Source organism: Neodiprion virginianus, chromosome 2 (assembly GCF_021901495.1).
Source record: "Neodiprion virginianus isolate iyNeoVirg1 chromosome 2, iyNeoVirg1.1, whole genome shotgun sequence".
In the NCBI taxonomy this organism is placed as follows: Eukaryota; Metazoa; Arthropoda; class Insecta; order Hymenoptera; family Diprionidae; genus Neodiprion; species Neodiprion virginianus.
The window spans coordinates 32,943,856-32,960,350 of record NC_060878.1 but is presented as its reverse complement, the minus strand read 5'-3'; the positions used below and the strand labels follow the sequence as shown (position 1 = coordinate 32,960,350).

The window sequence follows — 16,495 nt, the reverse complement described above, 5'->3', positions numbered from 1 at the left end:
CTAAAAGTCATTACTCGCCGTAACGCCGCGAGATTTCGGTCAAAATTTTCTCTCAAGAGTTAGACTTCAGAGATTGGACTAAACTGGAATGAGTTTCAGAAACTCCGAACATCCGTACGCGTCGCTGATTATTATCCAGCCTGTTCGGAGAGGTTGAGGTTTTTCTGAAAATAATTACCCACGCGACTGAGTCTAAATCTGTCTCGTCTGTCGGAGTTGCCTTATATACAAATGCCCTAATGGTTGTCTCGGTATTAATTGGTAAGAGAAATTTAATACCTAGATTGAGACGGCGAGGAGTCGGAAAGTCAGCGAAACACTTTCAGGAGTAGAAATAAAAAGAAAATCATTGAAATTTATACGAGATCTGTTTCATTCGAAAGAGGGGACGATACCGGCTGTAGTGGGTGGATATAAAATAAGAAGATGCAGAGACATTTAATTATTCGAAGGACCGAACGCGAGTGGAAAAGCGTTCTACCGCCAGCCTGCAGACTGTAGAGAAGAGTATTTATGCTGAAGCGAGAATAAATATTCATTATTCAGAGACTGATTAACCGGGGCTTTACGTATCGCGTGTTGTTGTTGGTAGCATCCGGAGTCCTCGTTGTAGCCAATTACTGTAGCGTGCCTAATAAAAAACGAGAATGGGGAAAAATGAAGGACAATGGAATATTCCGAGGGAGGAATTACAGTGCAACTCGGAACTCGGAATGCGAAGTGGTGGTGGGGGGTGGGGGTGGGATAGGAGAAAGGCGTTTTCCTCGGTCTCAATTTTCCCTCTTTTTCCTCCTGTCACCGCCGTCCCATTCTCTCTTTTGTGCTCGTATCAACGCCGTTCGGGAGTTTCCATTTGTCTGGATAGAAGGAGTCTTCTCGATTTAAAAAGACCCCCGCGCTTCGAGTAGCGAACTGGAAGCGTTTAATTCACGCTTCGTAAGCTCGTTCGCAGAAGGAGTAGCTGGTATAGAGCTATACGGTTCTCAAAGCACGGAATGCGAAGGATATTCCAGCGCTCAACCTCGAGGAGCTACCTTCCTTGCCGACGCGATAACTCCCTCCTATAATAATCCAACTTATGCACCGGGTTTCTTGCCAAATTTCAAGACCCTCCAAGCTGCCGTACGAACGGACCTCTCCAAGTTCGCAGAGTATTCTTTTTTTTTTCGCGGCAAAACTCTCCGTCGATGTTAAAATCGAGTCGCTGGACAAGTTGAGTTCAGGATGTGATACATATGTAGAATTGGGTCTGGATAACGGGAGGCGGTTCGTACCCATGTATGTGCTTCGCGTCCTTCTCTCTCTCTCTCTCTCTCTCTCTCTCTCGCTCGGAGGAATTTATTAGTCGGTAGAATCGTCGGGGGAATCCCGTCATTCGAAGCGAATGAAACTCAACCGAAATGAATTGACCTCGGGCCATTTTTGGAGGCTGTCATTCGGGAGATTGGCCAGAGTCTGATAAAAGTTCGGATAAAATTCCACCCCGTGTATAACCGAAACCGCCCCCTCCTACCGACATCTGAACAAACAAATGTTTGATGTAACGCATTCTACCGATATTGAGAAGCCGAAAACTCGGAGCTGGTGTACCCGCGAAACTCGGGACTGAATAAATTGTTCACCCTCCTATTCAAGTTGTGCTTTTCATGCGGCAATGTCTGCTCCGGTACCCATTGTCGAGCTTTCACGCAATCTAGCTGTCGCTTCGCTTAATTCAGTACATTTTCGGGACGAGGAAAAGCAAAGGAATCGAACACATTTCGAACGACTGGGAATATCCGTTGCCACGTTGAATTCTATAACGCGTTGTCAGATTTCGACTTTGAAAGAACTTTGAAAATACGCGAATTATTTGCTGATACGATAAACATGCGAGGTAGATCGAGACTGTGAATTTTCATTCGACAGTAGCGCGATTCAATAGGATCTATATTCACTTTCTGATCAAATTTGTATGGACAGGTTTTATTAGCACTATATCACGGAGTAACCCTGCATGCGTTTGGATTCGCTCTGGTAAGCCGATTGAGGCAAACTTCTTGATCAATAGGAACCCTCCTTGCTTCCATTATTCAGATCCCCAGTTCGGCTGCAAATCCGTCGGCAACGGCGTGAGCCTGTGTAAAATACGGGCCAAGTTTACGAGAAACTGTGGAAGCCGCGATTCCGAGTGAAAATTCATTGATAATCTCCTTAAAACCGTACGTGCCTCAAGATCAGCGTACGTAATAAAATTTAAATACCTCGAGGAAATTCCAGTAACAGTTTGGAGAAACGCAAAAATTTTGCAATTACGTACCGGACAAAATGTTCCAGTTTTAAATTCGTAACTCTCGCACTTCGATCGCTTCGCTAAAAATTTAACCAAGCTGTTGCCGGCGAGCGTTTTAGTTGGTGGCTACAAAAGTTCCGGGATATGATACGACACGAGATTCCGGGGCTTTGCTAGTCTCATAAAAATTGCAGCGAAGAGGAAGGAGGAAGGCCGAAGCGGCCAGCGGAGGTTTATTCGTTTGGGGGCAAAGCAGAGCAGTAGTTCATGGCGTCGTCGGCGAACGTCTAATCCTCTGCAGAGGCTGCGGGATAAAGGCACAGCTATACCGCGTGTACCTGTAGGTAACACCCACACACGGTTGTGTATGCGTGGGAAAAGTATAGCGGCGAGCGAAGTGCACACAGGGTGAGCAACAGGTTGGAAACAGGGGGTTGAATCGAAGCTCGTAGGTATTACTTTTTTAGGAAGACTTATCGTAGGTGGCAGGACCACGCGCGTTAAACTTAACCGCAGTTCAAAGTTAACGTAGCTTTGATCACCCGCGGATCGATGACGTTTCCGAGCGGCCTCGAAACGAGTATTCGTGATAATTCAGCGACCTCTCGCTCTTCGGTATGCGAAATTCGTCGGTTATCCGAGTATCGTTGGAAGGACGAAGGCGCGGAGAATGGCAAAGAGAGAAGGAGGAGATAAGGAGGCTGCGGAGTGACAGGAGGAGAAGCAGGTCGGAGACAAAAATGATAAACCGGTGCGACCCTTAAAATCCGGAAGATAAATGAAGAACCGTGCGAAGAGCCCGCCCGCTCTGTTTGCCGACTCTCAAACTGGTCGTTCGTTACTTTGACGTGGTGATTTTTTATCCCCGGATATTTTATGGTACTGTTGAAAAATATATCAAATATATAATAAAACGAGGGGAAGAGAGGGGCGGAGATAAAGACGCGAAATACGTCAGCGTTAAATCACGACGCTGTAACCGACAATCATTTTTTTCACCCCCGCGGCATTGTTCGATATTGTCCCGCAGTGCCACGATGGTTAAGAACCGCCGAATCCTCGAGCTTCTAGCCTACGAGTTTAACGCAACTCCGTACTTTTCGTCACCTAATTCGCCGAAAGTTCTCTGGGCGCCGATTACTGACCAATATTTTCTTCTTCTCAAATTTTTATCCAGGCAATCCCACGGACCTTCTTCCCGCGCTGCTCCTCGTCCACGGCGACTCGTACTCCTGGGGCGCCGGAAATTCTCTGGATGGAACAGCTTTGGCGGCCCAGGGCCGGCTCATCGTCGTCTCCATAAACTTTCGACTCGGTGTTTTGGGTGAGTTTGGGTTCCGACCAGTTTACAAGTGCGCTTCGCTTCTATTTACTTTTTCATAACTTCTCATTTCATCTGTAATCTGACCGTACTACGCTTATCGTTATAGCTGCGCGAAGTGTGGTACTAGAAGCTACTACTCAAACTTTGACATCGAGCAAAGAATCGGTACATCTGCTGTACTTTTTAAACGTGCTTCGAAATGAGCCATAAATAATCTTGTTATGAATTTTGTAAAGCCTATAGTTTTTGGAACATGTTTTTTTGCTTATCAATTCGCTTCGTTTTGAATGTGAAATTTTATTGATATTACTGTCGGCTACACGATCAACGTCAAGTGGCGAAACGAATCAATGTCGGTATCGATCGAGAGGAATTTCTATTTTCATCCGCGAGTGGAACGTTTATTGATAGAAACAAAGGAGCTTCGGTGGCATGAAAAGCGTATCGAATAAGGTAAAATTCTCTACGCACACTGGGTAATAGTTATGAGATCCGTTCGATTGAAATCTGTTGCCACTCGTGGACCCAGGACGGTGTAAAATTGACAATAAAACCTCCCGGCGGAGAGCGGAGCTGCAGGGCAGTTTGGGGAAAATTCGGAAGGCCTACAAGACGGGTACACTTGAAAGTATCATGAAAGTCGATGATCACGTCGAGTCAGAAGAGCGGCCAAGTCATAGCTGGGAAAGGTTCATGCATAATGCGAGTACAAGGGTTCGAGACTAAAGTGATTTTATCCAGAAGAGACTGGCGCGAGAGGCGGGAAATTTGAAACCTGCAGGGTCAATCGTGGGCTGGGTTAACATCTGAACTCGGCGAATATCACTCGATATAATCTTACGAGGATTTCGGATCTCCGGAAGCCCGGTCCTTTCCTTCCGCTGAATGTAAATAGCTCGATGATCTGCTCTGAATATTTGCCAAGGATAACGAGCTGTCTTTGGGTTTGCCGAAGATCTCGTAACCCGATACCCTATACTCTCAGCTCCCTGCCGTTCCAGCTCCTCCTGAAAGGATGTCGAACAAGTTATCCGAGGACCAAAAGCCGTTCCCGTAACCCTATCCCGTGCCTGCGAATACCGCCGGTCGCCTTTCGCGGGTCAAGTGTACAAAAGTCATCCTTAAATCCGCGGCAGTCGAGTCTCGTCGTTTCGTTGTTATATACGTTATAATACAAAAAGCTTTCAAAGCTCTCGCATTGTTCCGAAAAAGTAAATTTTATACTGCTCAAGTTATCGCGGACGGAGAGTAAGGGATGGGAATGAGGAGGAAAATGGCCCGAAGGGAAGCCGCCTCCGCCTTACGCTCCTTCAAATACGAAAAACTGAAAAAGGAAATTCCCCCTTTCCTTCAAACGTGATACAGCGAAAAGGGAACCCTGAATCACTTCCAGATCGTCCTCGGAGAGCTGAAAGAAACCAAACACGAACCGTAGTCACGTATTACACAATTGTCCTGAAAATACATATAACTCGCAAAATCTGGGATACGAGAATCGAGACTCAGATTGTACATTTCGGCAAAATACAAGCCATTTGAGAATTGTCCGAGCACTTTGTAACGATCTGTCAAAAAGAGAAGATCTGCCGAAACCGCAACAAAGTCTAATTGACTTTTTGAATCCCTCCAGTTCACGTGGAAAGAGGAATACTCCAGTTCTGTAAACGTATAAGGCGAATGGAGAAATAGACGGTTAGATGAACGAAGCCCAACGTTGATTTCTATTTAGTACAGAGAGAGAGAGAGAGAGAGAGAGAGAGAGAGAGAGGAGACAGGTGTCAGAGGGTGTATCACCAATTCTGTAATCGAGACATTTATACCGCGTTAGTGCCTACGGGGGAATTAATTCGTAGCTCTGGGCCCAGCCTCGTTTGGGGTTAAGGTAACGTTTTGAGCGAGGAACATGGCAGCCCGTCCTTTTCGCCGTGTGTGGTGAATATGCCTGCAGAGGGTATTTACGTTCGTGCGCGGGGAGTTCGGCGTTTGCTAATCGGTCCCGGTGAATACTTAACCGGTTAATCTACACGCTGAATGTCCCCCTAGCGTTTCAGGTCCCCGATTACAATTAGGAAAAGTAAGCAGCCACTTGACGCCGCACACTCGGTCGGCTGATCGATGGAAGCTGAGAGAGCGAGGCGAGAGGCTGTTGTTGCCAAAAAATATCCTGCCTGTATAATACTCGAGGGGTTTATCGGGGTTGTAACGAGTCTGCGATCGGCTCAACCCTTCGAAGAGCGAGCTTTGACTCGTTGACGATTTTGAGACGAAGGCGAGGAAGAGAGAAATTCGGCGGGCAAACGTCAAGACTGCGTCGATGTGTTTCGGGAGAGAACTTTTCGAAGAACAATCTTCCCAGAGTTTTCTTTTCTTTTATTTTCTCACTCCTACTTGCCGGTCTCTCGTTACTTCATGAATTTTCCTTTCGCGATTCACCGCACGAACGAATGTGTCAGGCGTATAAAGGATCGTAAAAGAGATACAGAGGCGGTCTTTTTTTTTTTCCTTTTTTTATTTTGCCAAAGTGAACTCTATAAAGGGTTACTTTTTACGTTTCTACGTCGGTCTGTCTCAACAAGAGATTCTTTTTCCCAGCGCAGTTTTATCACGCCGTTTTATCACTGCGGGCTTTTGAAAAGCAATCATAGATCTGAGTCGGGTGTCCCGAGATCTCCGCTCTTGCACGTCGGCACGTCTGATTCAATTGTAGTAAAAGCAGCTGTCGTACGACGTAAGGCATTAAAGGCGGCTCCGATCATCGGAAAACTCTGGAATTTGGCCTGCGAGACGTTTTCCTTGAAAATGTATCAACCAGGTAGTAGAGAAAAAGTAAAACGTACGGTCCCCAACCGATATTGCGTCGTAGTCAATTACATTCCGCCATTTCCAAAGTTTTTTTGTTGTTTTTTCCAAGTATCTGCATGTCTCTTGTAAATTCGCATTTTTTCATTTTATTTCTCCCCGTGTATAAACGTGAATTCAGCGAGACACGGGGTCGTTCTACTGTTAATTCTTGTCCATTTCCGACAGACATTAAAACGTTTAATTTAGTAGCACGAATAAAAATAGTCCAGCGATATTTCAAACGAGAATTACGAATTTGTTGAGAGGGTTCAGCCCCGTTCGTTGGGAAATTTTTGTTTACCAAAAACTGAAATTTCTCATCGTCGTGTGAATGAATCATAGATGATTTTTCTTGCGAATAATTCCATCCCGCTGAATTGAAATTTTGGCAATTCGCCATGGTAAATACCATAATCAAATACGTTTTATGAAAATTGCACGGCAATATCACGGCTGAGCAAAATTATAACGCCGCGCAGTTCTCATTTCGCATCGGATTGAATAAAACGTTGGAACGTACTGCAGGAAGTTTAACGACGAAGTATAGCCTTGGAATTTGACCATAACAATAGGAATTATAGCTTCCCCCGCGGTTCCTCTCTCTCCTCCTCCACCTCCGCCGACTCTTTGCATCCGCAGACGTTTATTTATATCCTGATTGCATCTTTGCGGATTATGCAAGGAAAAGAGTACAGACGGGGGGCGGGTCTCGGAGGTCTCCGGGTTTCCCTGAAAACAATGGTTCAAAAGAAAATGCGGCGTTGACGACGTCGACGACGACGACGAAGGCGGGTCGGGTGTTATAATGAGAGAGACAAAAGAATTCCCGATGAACGGCATGCACCAGACGTCGAGAACCTGCGTTTCATCCCTTTTTGCAATCGCTGAATCACTGCAGGAAATCCAGCGCAACGAGACGAAAAGCGTCGACGATCACTCCGTCAAACGGCGGATCCTGCTCCAGGATCGTCGGGCTGTCCGATCGACACCCTTCGTCCCGTTTTCGTCCTCTCTGCTCCCCGCGGAAGTCCGAGGGAATTATCCGGCCTGCCTCCGTCGCTTTCTCGCCCTCGTCGGGACGCCGTGGTTAATCTGCGAGCCCTAACCTTGACCCGAAGCGCCGTCGGGACGTCCATCCGTTAGCGTATAACCGAGGGTCGAAACCGGACAACCAGAGACGGCGGTGAGCCATTGAAAATTGGTTGGACGCCTAGGCGGACGGGAGGAAAGGAGGAAGGGACGCGTATGTGCGGTGTATTTCACATTCTTGGCACATTTTGATTTTCACATTGCATATACATGGTATACGCGCCTAGGTGGCGTGGTATCGAGAATCTCGGAAAAAACTTACGACGGTGAAACCGTCTCGCCGAAGCGTGATATTCACCCCGGTTTCTTCGTGTATATTTCTATTTTCGCGTTACTTTCGCCGAATGGAATTCGCCTGATAATAATATACAAAAGCGGAGGTAAATGGAATATAAAATGAAATAAAATAAAATGAAATAAAAAATATAAAGAACAAAAGGTAAAGGAGAAAGAAATGTGGTTTTTCTTTTTTTTTCTCACTTTCATTTCTCTTCTCTGCCGCATAGTCATATTATAATATACTGTATAGGTATAACGTCGTGAAAATTGTTTTACGAAAATTTTTCACCGAGAAACGGGATAAAATTCGTGTGACCCGGGACAAAACGCTCGCTATGAGTTGTATATAATATTACATTATACGTTGGCGTATTTAATAATGGTAATGATAATTATAATAATATAAACCCATATCATTATGGAATAATTTAATCGGGTTGTTGGAAACTTTTCAAGTATGAAAATAAATTCCTTTCCCCTGTGTATACATATATATATATATACACGTGCAGGCAACTGACAGGGGCCTTAGAGCGATAAGCAGCGAAGAATGGAAGAAAACAAGGAGTGAAATACCGAAATTTCTTTTTTGCTTCTTCTTTTTGTTTAAACTGAAAAAAAGGAAACGCTGAGCTCATAACAATACCATCAGAACCACCCAAATACCTCTCTCTCCCTCTGCCCTGATAAACTAATCGATTACACCGTAGTTGAAGCGAACGACGAAAAGAAGACCCAGATTTTCTTTGACAGAAAATTTTTCAGAAGTTATCCAACAATCCGTACTTGTGCATTGCACGGACATAATTTTGTTCACTTTCTTTCTGTCACCGCAGTGTAGAAGCACAGATAATTTTATATTTTCGATACCAGCTTATAGGTATATGTATAACCTACGCATATCATGTACGTATGTATGCACGCACCAATAACTTCGGTATAGTACGTGTAATGTATGGGCCGAACGAAAATTCGGGGGAAAAACAACACGATATTGACGTTATTACCATGAAAAAGTCGTTATTCATACCCTTAAATTGGACGCCTCAGTACTCGCCCGTCAAACTGACACACCAAATGGTATTTATTACTTTAAAGAGAGTGAAAAGAGCGAGAGGGTGAGAATGAGACAAGCAAAAAATGTTATAATAAGACATGGTCGGGTATAACAATATTGCACGTGTGTATGTATGTATATGAAGTATTCCACGGCAACTCGACGAATGATTTTCCCTCACAACATTTAATTTCGTTTATAATTTTTTTTATACGACTGCTCTAACTCTACACTGTGCCAGATTTTTCTCTTCAACCGCTACTTTTTTTTTTTTTTTTATAAATTTTCAAAGATCGCAACAGAATGACATTTTTTAAATAAATTGTCGAAAAAATTCTTAAAAATTCTTCGATCGAAGACGATCATCTGAGGCCAAATCCGGAAGTTGAAACTGTTTCTTTATGTTTATTGGAATAATTAGAGAAAAAAAATTCCCAAATTTGCTTCATTTGATATATATATTGGTAATTATTAATTTTTATGAACCAAGCGGATGATTACAATTACCAATAAAAAATACTAAATTAAGCAAATTTGGGAATTTTCAATTTTCTGAAATTAGACGGATAAGAATGTAAAAATATGGATTTCATTTCCGGATTCGGTTTAAAATTATCATCTTTGATCGAGGAATAGTTGAGAATTTTTTCGAGTTAGATTTACGACGATCGTTAAAATAATTATGAACGAAGTCAAAGATGGTGAGGGAGAATTATTTGTCGAATTGACGAGGAATACCTCGTATGGTGTGTGAAATCTGTGTTGCAGACCGTGTTTAATACGGATATTGGATGAAATGTATAATACAACAGGCATTGTGGCTAACTGGTTGTATTTCAATGAAACACCTGACTCAAACTTCCGACAAACTTATACCTTTAAGGCAGTTAAAACGAGCATGTACCGTGTACGTTATTCAGCATCAAGCAGTAGGTGCTGTAAGAGTTTAATTTAATTACGTCGACTAAACGTTTGCTAAATTCTAACCCTAAACGCGTGCGTATTGTTAAATTCAGGGTTCAATTATTTTAAACATCCCTTTTATAGCCTCAGTTTCTATTTCCTGCACAGTTAATCTATTACGATAATTATTCAACTGCTTTAACGACTCGGAATGTTCGCCAAAATTAACAAAACTAGAACAACGAGTCGAACAATTTACTGAAACTCTATGAAAAAAATCTTTGCAACCATTAGAAACGTTTTCAAACCAACTTTGTAGAAAAAAAATATACAAGATGTAAAAAAATTTATACATACTTAGCTGCGGCAGATATATAATTACAGTAATATTGTACGAAAATTTTCTTCCCAAATCTCACACTTAAACCCTTTTTAAAATATCACCCAGAATCGATGAGAACCCACCTCATGAGAAATGTCGCAAAGTATCATCTTCGAAAAGAGTTCGATACAAAAATCGTACAACTACTACAGTGAAAAAATATTTCGATCGGGTGTAAAAAATATCCGCGAACAATAATACCGCCGCGTAAAATAAAGTCAAACAAAAGTTTGAAAAGTACGAAACTTTCCTTCTCGATGTCGGAGTCGATTTCGCACCCTTCATTGTATAACATCGAGGGAACCAACCAACGAGTAGCGGAATAAAACGGATTAAAATTCGTACGATAAATCTGTCGATGCAGAGACCAAAGGGTGGTTTCACACATAGTTGGTCATAGATTATACAATATTAACCGATATACCACGGATATACGCTATAAACGGACTATACACGCGACGCTGGTACATGTAGATTACAGAGTAGAGCGTGCTAACTCCGTATCCCTGGCGCACGTGTACGTCCCCCACATTCCGCCGGCGTTACACACCCCCAACGACGCATACAGGCATAGGCGAGGGACGGGGGTCGGGGGCGGAGGGTGTGTTGTACGTAGGGAGGGAAGGAAGGAAGCGCGCGTTCGTTCTCCGTGGGCCGAGGCAACCCCCGTATTGATTGTGGCCGTTTATACCAGCCTTGACGGGGCCCGGGCCTTCTCCTCACGGGGTGCGTCGCTGGCCGCGAGTTGTCGGAGCTTTTCACCACGTCACGCCTCTCAACCCCCTCCCAACGCAACGCAACGCGTAAAGCTCAGTCGTTGCATCATCCTTGTGGAAAAATATGCTCGAGTTTGAGGGAGATGGGAACGTAATTTGAGGAGAGGAGAGTGCGATAAAAGATGTTGAGATCGAGAGGTGGAACGGGAAAAGACGTTCGATGAGAGAAAAACGCGAGAGATAATTTTGAAGGAATTTAGAGATGAAAGAGATCATTGTTTGCAGAGTCCGAGACAAAAGATTTCTGTACGCAGGTAGCTGTAGTAAAGCTGTGCAGCTCGTTGCGGATCCGTCCGTGAATATTTTTAAATGATTCTTGGGGCAAAAACTGTTTGACAGAGCCATATGCTCTCGCGAACTTTTTATAGACCTCGCGGAGAGATTGAAAACTCCTGAACATAAGTTTTCGCTATCTGTAAAAGAGTTTGGGCAGCGTTCGCGTTAAGTGTGTCAACCCGTTCCGACTTGGCTTACAAATATCGTTATACCACAGAAACTATTGATCTCGTTGCAACGAAATACAGCCTAAAACCTGGCTAGACGTTTTAGCTATCTGTAAGGGAAAAAAGAATCAAAATCGGTTCAGGAGTTCTGGCGTGACAAGCAAACATACGGACAGACAGACAGACAGACAGACAGACAGCGAAACGTTGAGTTTTATATATATATATATATATATATATATATATGGAGAAGACAGAGAAGTGAAGAGAAGAGAAGAGAAGAGTGAAATTATCGGTTGTTTACCTAAGAGCTCACTGTTGGTAATAAATATGTTATTGCACAAGGGTTCACGTCGATGTAAGCATTATAGGTAACCGTGCATTTTGATGGGAAAATTATATCAAAATACAAAAATAATGCGATTTGGGTTTAAAAAATTTAACTTGGCTTCATTGACTTCTTATATGTATAGTCATCGGTATATTATTTAGTGGTTATAATCGAATTATTCGAAAAACATTAAAAATATAGCGTAGTTGAAAACCGCAGAGTGAAATGAAACAGGCTTGTTTCAAAAAGGCTACGTCACTGCTTTGCGTGTTTTTTTTTAAATGCGAAAATTGTATAATATTAACAGCAATACGACTTTTTTCAAATTACCAATAATTAAAAAATTCCGTCGTTTGAATTAGCCGTTCATGACTTTGTTTTAGATTGCAAATAGATTCATTGGATGAAATCCAGATCAACTGGCTTGAGTTTGATTTCTCATTAACCTTGACTTTGTCATTTTCCAATTTTTTTCTATTTCGTTTTATATCGTACGATCGATACAACCTTAACTTGTATAGAACTTGTACTCGAACGAGTTAAATTTTGTTTTCGAAAAGGCGTCCCGTTTACGAATACCCAAGAAACAAACTTTGAATCGCATGAATTTCAACTGTAACTTCGAATCGTTGTAACAACGTTACGAAAATGACGTCATATATTCCATCCAGTTTTTGTTATCGCCTACAAAAGTACAATTCTTCGTTCAACGTTGATGCATCGTAGCTCATTTCCGTTAATGAATTCAACAAATCAACTCCTGCTGCCAAAGTCACCTGAATTATAACTCAACCAACACGTACTCACCCTCGTAACGTGGTGAATAAATGGCCCCTGGTGTTTGCACCGCAACATTGCCGACCAGTCGAGAAAGGATCACGCACTCACCTGTTCACTCTTTATTACACCGCGATGTCGTATCACGACTCAACACTCGGTGCTCGAAGCAGGTGTTTATCCGAGATCGGTTTGATGGGAACTAAACGATCCTCGGTGTTTCGATTCCCGATTCGACCTCTGTTATGGTTGGTGCGCAAACACCGTCAATGTTATTGACCGATCAATACGGCTTTTGGTGCCCAGCGCCGATCGGCCGGCGATATTTCAACAGCGATTTTACCAGAGGCGAAATGTTGCACTGTTGAAATGTAAACGATTTGATTTGTAATTTAAGGAAAATTAGATAGATAATAATGTGAACTCTTTCACCGTTGCGTTGTCTTGAAACGTATGTAACGATGATGAGTAATTTACTCTGGCATACAAATTAAGATGTAAAAAATATTCGCGCCTTTTGTAGAATGGATTGGTATTTCTTTATCAGCAATTACTCGAAATCGTATAAAACGAACATTATTTATCAATTTCAATTTGAGAACTCGTGTTCTCCGATAACTTCTTCGACCCGGTTCGGACTCATTTTCTTAATCTGGTCGTAAATAATCCGTAGCACGTTTCGCGAGGAGAGTTATACCTCCACCTATTTCAGGCTTCTATAAAAAGAGAAAAGGAAAAACAGTGCCCGTAGCGACGTTAGAAATGTGCCGAATGAAAAAAAAAAAAAAAAGAGGAATAAAAAGAAGAAGAAAAAAAAGAAAGTAATAGAAAAATGAATCGGGATGAGAATAATGAAGATAACAAAACGAGGAGCATTATATTTCGGGCACTTTGGAAGACAAGGTCTCCTCATCAGAACGGGCAAACTTTGCCGATATATCCTCATCTTCCCCATCGTCATCATCATCATCCTCTTCCTCCATCACCTCCCCCTCCTCCGTCTCATCCTCATCCAACCACCGAAAAACTGCCAGCCGTACACGTGGGCGTGGATATTTCGTTGAAAGGTAGAAAGCCGTCTGCAGAGCCATTGTCGTAATTATTTGGGTTAAGTGAAAATGACAATGAGTGCGGTGATCTCGGTGAATGAAGAAGGATCAAGAGCATAATATAATGTTGTACGTAACAACGGTAAGACATTACAATGGAAGGTGGTGCAGCAAGGATACGGGTGTGAATGCAATATAAGAGTAACAACCGACGAGATTGACGCTACCGAGATTAACGATATGCCGTACAATTAGCGACCTAATTTTTCCCGTTCGTTTGCCACAGGGATAAAAACAAAATAAAAACAAATTAGGGGTTCGGATAGGAACGTTTTACATTTTTCTCTTTTTGGGCGCTTCCGTTCGCTAATCAGTGACGGCGGTAAGCCAATCGGTGTTTTGTTTTTTACACGTCATACGTCTTCGTAGTCTTTCTGCTTGGATACATCTCGTGCGCACTTTTCGCATTTGCTATTTTAATTTTTTTTTTTTCACATCTTGTGCAGCCTTTTACCCCGCGCTTGGAGTGCGTTTAATAGTCTTCGCCCCATCCGGAAGTTCTTTCCTTTTTGAATTCCACCCCCTCGTTCGATTCGGCTCTGCGGGGCATCCAGAGCTTCGTTCCACCGGCGGGTCCAGCCCCCCTCCGCTCCCCCCCCCGACCCCCCCCCCCCCCTCAGCCGCAGATCTCAAGAGCGAAGCTACGTGAGGTGAATGTAATTGCGGAGCCAGCTATGAAAAGAATTAAAAAAGAAAAGGAAAAACGTGAAACGGAGAGAAAAGGAAAAAGGAAGCAAGAAAGGAAGATAAGAATCCGACCCTTATCCATCTATCACGCGGGAAAAATAATATATCATCGACTTGAAATTTTATTCACTGAATTTTTCTTTTTCGACTCCTCTTTTTTCTTCCCTCGCCCCTGTGAATTAGGTTTGGTATATATATATATATACACACACGTATAACCTTCTCGCGGAGAAAATAACTGTCATTCCATTCTATTCTAAGCGTACATACATATAATTCTGCTCCCTTTCAATTTAATCCGCGGTGAAAATATGGCTCAAGAAAGAAACAGTGGTTTTTTTCCCCCGCGGTTTCATTTCCTCAGTTATACATTACATTTAAGGAAAAGTATAACGTCCGACCGTATTGTATAGATATACATTGTACCTGCAATATCAATAATGTGCTTCTGTTTGTGCTTTCCACGTTTTTCAGGCTTCCTAAAAACCGGCTCCAAGGCTAGCGCGCAGGGAAATTTCGGTCTGATGGATCTGGTGGCGGGACTCCATTGGCTGAGGGAGAATTTGGCCGCTTTTGGCGGCGACCCAGAACGCATCACGCTGCTTGGACACGGAACGGGAGCGGCGTTGGCCAATCTTTTGGCAGTTTCACCGATGGCTAGCGGTAATTACGAACGAGGATCAGATTTCAGGCTCCGCTAACACGAGCGATTTGCGAAAGAGATTTTACCCGAGTAGATGGTGATGTGAATTGCATTTTTGTTTTCAATCTTCGTTCGCGCGAAGCTTCGCTCGGAAAAGGGGGACGAGAAGTCGATCGCGGAATAGTTTTCTTCCCTACTTTATTCTTTTTTATTTTCCATTTTGTTTTTTTTTTTTTTTTTTTCATTTTTCCACAAGTGCTTTTCTCCTCTACTTCAAACATGGAATAAAACGGCGAAGCGATTCTAGATAAAGCGAAATCGTATCGGCAAACCTCTCAGCGGGAGGATATCGAGAAAACTTTGTAGCACGAGCCGATAGCTTCTGCAGTGCAGCATCGAAGTCTACCGCGTGAAAGCTGAGCTCCGCGCTTTCGAAAGCGGAAGTTTATCTCGTCGACGGTAACGTAGGGTGAAAGAGAAAAAAAAAAAAAAAAAATACGTCGCGGGTAAATTGAGCGGAAAAAATATCTTGTACGAAACTTTAAATCACTGAGATAAGAAGGAAAAAAAATGAGAGAAAAAAAATGATATAGCAGAGTGCAGGGCTTGCAGTTTTGTTTGCCTATTCGTCCCGGGTGAACTCAATCGAAACCTCAAAGGTCAAATACCGAGCTTCAATCCTACAATTAGCCAACCAGATACTCGTCACTCGTTAACGGAAGACAAGGTGGGCCTCGAAGCTCGGAAAGGTGTTATTTACTTGGGCTCAAGCTCCAAAGGATTCGTCCGGTCAAAATCGACACAAGATTGGCGCGAGCTCCCTAGAAATCGACGTTGAACCAACAAACTCTATAAAGTCAAAGGGCGAGTGGTTAAATATGAAATCGCTTCGAAACAATTCCCTGGTCAAATAGGCATGACAATTCTGTCCGCTGAGTCAACGCGCACGAGCGATGATGGTGCGAAGAACAAAAAGTGAAAAGTACAAAAAGAATCATGGAAAACTCGTTCAATTGCGGTAGGGTGAAATTTTTAGCGATCTGTTCGAACTCCGTGAATCGCTTGAAAAATTTATCGGTGAAAGATGAAAAAAAATAAAGAAAGGTTCCTATTCAGACAAGTTACTTTTTCTGTCCATAAACAGAATTTTGTTAAATCTATTTCTATTTTCCTTTCGCTGTACAACTGGGATTTTTAAAAACGTGAAAAAAATAACGGCGGGAGAGGGGGGGGGGGGGAGACAATCCTAGAAATGAGTCGGCAAGTGGAGAGCACAAGGGAAGATGCAAGTGTGCGTGCGTCTCCGGGTGAGTCAGGAGAAACTCTTCACCGCGAAAGAACGGCGAACTGCGATCCTTGGACACGAGATACTCGAGGTTTAACAAGCTTCTTCAAGCGGTGAAAACACAGAGAGGCAGATGACAGTAGAACGCAGATGTACTCGAGCACAAAACTGCAACCGCACTGCCCTCAGGATTATGTCGCTTTTTCGCTAACGAACCCCAGCCTAATATTCGGTAGACACACAATACTCTCGCCCTCCGCCACTCCGGCTAGATATGTACATACACCTATGTACATG

At 43.1% G+C, this 16,495-nt stretch overlaps 1 protein-coding gene across 4 annotated transcripts in view; it reads left to right on the top strand.

Annotated features, from left to right (window-relative positions):
- The window catches only part of LOC124298229 (neuroligin-1-like), a 72,748-nt gene that overhangs the window by 8,482 nt on the left and 47,771 nt on the right, over positions 1-16,495 (top strand). For 3 of the 4 annotated variants that reach the window (XM_046749968.1, XM_046749965.1, XM_046749966.1), the window contains exons 2-3: positions 3,450-3,596; positions 14,745-14,933. In XM_046749968.1, the coding sequence (XP_046605924.1) occupies positions 3,450-3,596; positions 14,745-14,933 (336 nt within the window). The remainder of the gene's footprint in view (positions 1-3,449; positions 3,597-14,744; positions 14,934-16,495) is intronic. The other variant, XM_046749967.1, reaches the window with a different exon arrangement.